The 4,773-nt window shown below is 47.5% G+C and overlaps 1 protein-coding gene across 1 annotated transcript; it reads left to right on the forward strand.

Moving 5' to 3' along the window:
* Positions 1-236: 236 nt before the first annotated feature.
* On the forward strand, positions 237-1,632 carry JR316_0006643 (GTP-binding protein rhoA; the record flags this gene model as incomplete). Its single annotated transcript, XM_047892389.1, has 4 exons — positions 237-290; positions 553-750; positions 856-990; positions 1,477-1,632. The coding sequence occupies 4 exons, from the start codon at positions 237-239 to the stop codon at positions 1,630-1,632; spliced, it is 543 nt and encodes a 180-aa protein (XP_047747671.1).
* Between the last annotated feature and the right edge of the window lie 3,141 nt (positions 1,633-4,773).

Genomic DNA, 4,773 nt, shown 5'->3' on the forward strand with positions numbered 1-4,773 from the left:
GAGGCGGTGTGATGCGCCAAGGCGGTGCGCCTGTTCACACGCACAGGGCAGGGGGCAGGGGAGTTACGTAATCCTGGCCCTCTTGTACGAATTCAAGTTCCGCTTAAAAACGTGGTACCATACGTTCGTCGACGCTTTGCTCACAACCATCCCCCGCTGCTCGTCGCCAGCCCCGCTTCCAGCACAACTACAAACCCACAAGTCGCCGCTGCCACCGCACAACCTCCCCGAGAACCATGTCAGAAATCAGAAGGAAGCTTGTCATCGTTGGTGATGGTGCTTGCGGAAAGGTATGGTTGGCTTTTGACCAGCTTAGAGAACGTCAGCTTGCATGCTGATCATCGTCGCCCGTCTAGACTTGTCTGTTGATCGTGTTTTCCAAAGGCACATTCCCAGAGGTACGTACATTGTCAGCCGCCGGTCAGCCAGCCGAGGTGTGGGGCTTGCTGCTCCTTATTGCACCGTCTTGGGGGGTGTTTAGACAGCTCCAGCGAATCCCTGGCGGCTTCGTCCGAGGTGTGGAAGGCTGATATTACTGGCGTTTAACTCTAGGTCTATGTGCCCACCGTGTTCGAGAACTACGTTGCCGATGTCGAGGTCGATGGCAAGCACGTGGAGCTTGCTCTATGGGATACGGCCGGCCAGGAAGACTACGATCGTCTCCGCCCTCTCAGTTATCCTGATTCGCATGTCATCCTCATCTGCTTCGCCGTCGACTCCCCCGATTCGCTTGATAACGTCCAGGAGAAGGTGTGTCTTGCCTTTCTGTCATTCCCCCTGCCTACATTTTTTTGGGGATAACATCGGATACGGCAATTTGCTAATGTCGTTGTTTTGTGGTTCCCTGCTTTTTAGTGGATTTCCGAAGTTATGCATTTCTGTGCCGGCCTGCCTATCATTCTTGTCGGCTGCAAAAAGGATCTCAGACGTGACCCCCGTGTGATTGAGGAGCTTAGGAAGACGAGCCAGCGACCCGTAACCCCCGAAGAGGTGCGTTTTTCTTGTTTTTTCTTTTTCCTACATCACATTTCTTGTTTTCGTACGACTTGGTGTGATGAGGGGCGAGATGTGTACACGCCCCGACCCCTTATCTGAGCGCCATTTTTTGTGACATTTTTGCGCTTCGTTCGAATCTGAATAACGGCATTCTTTTTTTGATGTCCTGTTTATCACCCTTGCCTCGTTCCCGCTTCTCTTATCCACATTGTGATCCCCGTCGCCACCGACATTGACGCCGTTTTTCAATCCAAATTTTATTATTTTTCCATGCATCATGTTTTATTTATTCCAACTTGGTACTAACCATCGTCATCTTGTCATGCTTCTCTTATCCACATTGTGATCCCCCTTGCCACCGACATTGACGCCGTTTTTCAATATAAATCTCATTATTTTTTTTATGCATCATTCTTTTATACTCCTTTTTTATTTATTCGAACTTGGTACTAACCCATCGTTATCTTGTAATGTTTCTAGGGTATGGCAGTCGCCCAGAAGATCGGGGCAAAGCACTACCTCGAGTGCTCCGCCAAGTCGGGTGAAGGCGTCCGCGAAGTCTTCCAGTACGCCACCCGCGCCGCACTGCTCAGCAGAGGAAAGGGCAAGAAGAGCCACCATTGCATCGTGTTGTAGATGGCCTAGCTTTTGTTTTATCCCTTATCCCTCTACCATTTTCTTTCTATTTTCTTTCTTCTTTCTTCCTTTTTTGCTTTTTTCTTCCTTGACGACTCTCTTTCACTCTTCTTTCCGAGATCCTTGGATGCTTGAATTGGGGTGGGTGAATGTGCAGGGAGGAAAATGGGAGGTGGAGCGAGGGAGGGGTGGGGTGAGGTCAGGTAGGGAGGAACTTCAACAAGGATAGGGAGGGTCTTGAATATCATTTATACTCGCACCTCGCACCTTCTCTTTCACCTTGTTCCGGTTGGTTGTGGATAATGAACATGTGTTAATGCCGGTGGAATGCTCTTCGGTTTCTTTTTTTTTTTTTTCTTACCTAGTCTTTTTCACTTGATACCGCTTCTTTCTTGATTTTGATTGATGATCCACTTTTGACTCTTCTTCTCAAATATACTGCTGCTGCTGCACCTCCTGACTGCGACGAGTTGGCTATCTGTTTGTCTCTCCTTGAGCTTCTGTTGCTTTGGCTAAGCCCCTATGGATTCCGAGCGTGTATTGCAATTTGAACAATGTTTCTTTGGTTTATATACGTTGTGCTGCCAGATATACATGGCTCGCTGTTGTGATGTATTTTACGAGAAGATACTAGCTTTATATGGCATTAGATACCTTATTGAGACAACCCTGAGCAAATGAGATAGAAGTTTTTTGAATTTTCGAGTCGTGTTCTGGTATCGTACAAGCAGAGGTTAGCCCCGCCCGAAGGCCAGCAGGGTCCGCCTCTGCTCTATCTACCTATCTAGTACGTACCTGTTTGAGTTTTCCACAAGTCCGAAAATTGAACAGTCGGTTGTGGGAAGTCTACCGAGGTCTGTCGAAGAAATCTCAGCACTCGTTCGGCGTTGTCTACAACCTTGTTCTCCAAACTCATCCACTGGCTCGCCGGAATCGAATAAAAAGTGCGCGAAAGTTGAAATACATGCCGGCAGGTGAGTACTGTAATGGTTGTAAGTGCCGGTTCATCAAGTCCATGAATCAAAGTACATACCTTGTTTGCCGGACGTCCAGAAATCAAAAAAACCGCGTGAAAGTCGAAATACATGCCCGACAGTAACCACTCTCGACACCGCTCGCCGGATGCAATAACAACTGCAAGAGGGTTAATGTGAACTTCAACAATCAACACACCTACCCATCACCAGGCAGCCAACCCTCGCTCGCCGGAACTCCAAAAATCGAAAAAAATGTGCAACGACATTCCACGGCACTGGTAAGCTGTTGTTCATTAATTTGACGCCGCTCGCCGGATGTCCAAAAATCGAAAATAGTGCGAGGCGTTAACGGGACTTCAAACGTCTGTTGAGAAAAGCTCAGTCAGTACTCGGGTCTGCAAACTATGTAACACACCTTGTTGTGCAACAACCCTCGCTCGCCGGAACTCCAAAAATCGAATAAAAAGTGCAAAGGCGGGTACTGTGTAGATGGTAAGCTGTGGCTCAACAAACTCTAGCAAATAAAGCACAAACCTTGCTCGCCGGACATCCAAAAATCAAAAAATAACTGCGCGGCATGTCCAAACATCGACTCCGTCTATGGAAGACAACTCAAGCCAACGACTAGATGTGACACGTACGTTGGTTTCATGGCACGGCGGCAGATGAGAGCTGTGTAAAGAGATAAGTGGTGGCCCATTAAGTGTACTAGGTAACACACCTTGCTCGCCGGACGTCGAAAAATCGAATAAAACTTGCGGCTCCATAGGTAGACACTGTCGATAGAATACAGGTTCGCGGGAACTCCAAAAATCGAATAAAAAATGCAGGAGCATAAGGACGGGATACACGTTGGGGGTTCCCCAAAACCCACTTCACTTTATATCCTTTTCCCTAATGCTTCTAGTTTATTCAACGTCACGCAATATTTGCCCGTTGCCCCCGTTTCCAAACTAGAATGTGATGTCCAATATACCTGCAAGCTAAAATTGGCTCATGTAAATTTTCAGTTGCGGTCTCCTATCCCGGTCTTTTGATTCAACTCCGCTGCTTGTTTTCCCCAATCGCCTGTTCTTTCTCATTATCATAAATCATGCTCTCCCCGTCCTTTGTACATCAAATGCGAAATTTCAGTCTCGGTCTCCTGTTCCGGCCTTTTCAATCAAGTCCACTGCGTTCTTATTGTCATGAAGCTATGCTTCCCGTCCTTGGTGCATCAAACTCAGGTATGTATCATTTCCTATGCTTTACAATTCTTGTACCCACCACAATCCAAAAATTTTGACCCCTAGACTCAGTAGCTCGTCACTGCGCAGACTCGCGCATCGCGACCCAAGCAGCTAGTGCAAGGCAATCACCATTTAGCTGACGCGATGACCTCATGTCGTTCCAAACTACTGGACCTCAGTCAGATCGGGTATCCGACTCGCAAAATCTCTCCAGATCGTTGGTTTTCGAAGCTCAAATATTCGATTTTTAGGCTGCATTAACGTATTCAGGGTCGCATTCAGGAACACCTGAGCTGAGTAATGAGATTTCAGTAACCGACGACTCACTCAACGCCCACGAAATCCCAAGACAGCAATACGCTTCACATTCGCTTCCACGGGGTAGATTTTGTCACAGTCCCCTATTTTCTTTGACGACCTATTAATTAATACATTAAATATGTTCACAAAACGCAGACAAGGTTCACACGTAGAGTCAAAGGGTGACAGAACCAACAGGCGGAGCTCAAATTAGGCGCCCGTGAGTCCGCACTTGCTTCTACCACGACGTCACCTATCCATATCACTCCCACATCCAGTCTGACGTACCGATAACCCCACACAATACCCCCAAAAACGTCGTTCTCGCCCTCTGACTCTCAGGACAACGTTGCCACGTGGCGACTTGAACCAACATTCCCGTCTTCCGATTCATCGACGCAGGCCAGATTCGCGTACAAGGCACTCGGAAATATCATTCGAATAGGCTGTAAGCTCGAGTTAGGCATGTTTGAAATGAGGTAATGAGAAATTCGACTCACCCCTCGAGCTAAAAATCGAGATTTACTCGCACCGATCTCTAGATACTTCTACGCAATGTAATTACTCCAACACAGTACAACACCCCAAAACAAACTAGCATATCTTTCCAACGTACGCGCAAGAGATAGGTGTGA

The sequence above is a fragment of the Psilocybe cubensis genome, chromosome 6 (assembly GCF_017499595.1).
Source record: "Psilocybe cubensis strain MGC-MH-2018 chromosome 6, whole genome shotgun sequence".
Taxonomy (NCBI): Eukaryota; Fungi; Basidiomycota; class Agaricomycetes; order Agaricales; family Agrocybaceae; genus Psilocybe; species Psilocybe cubensis.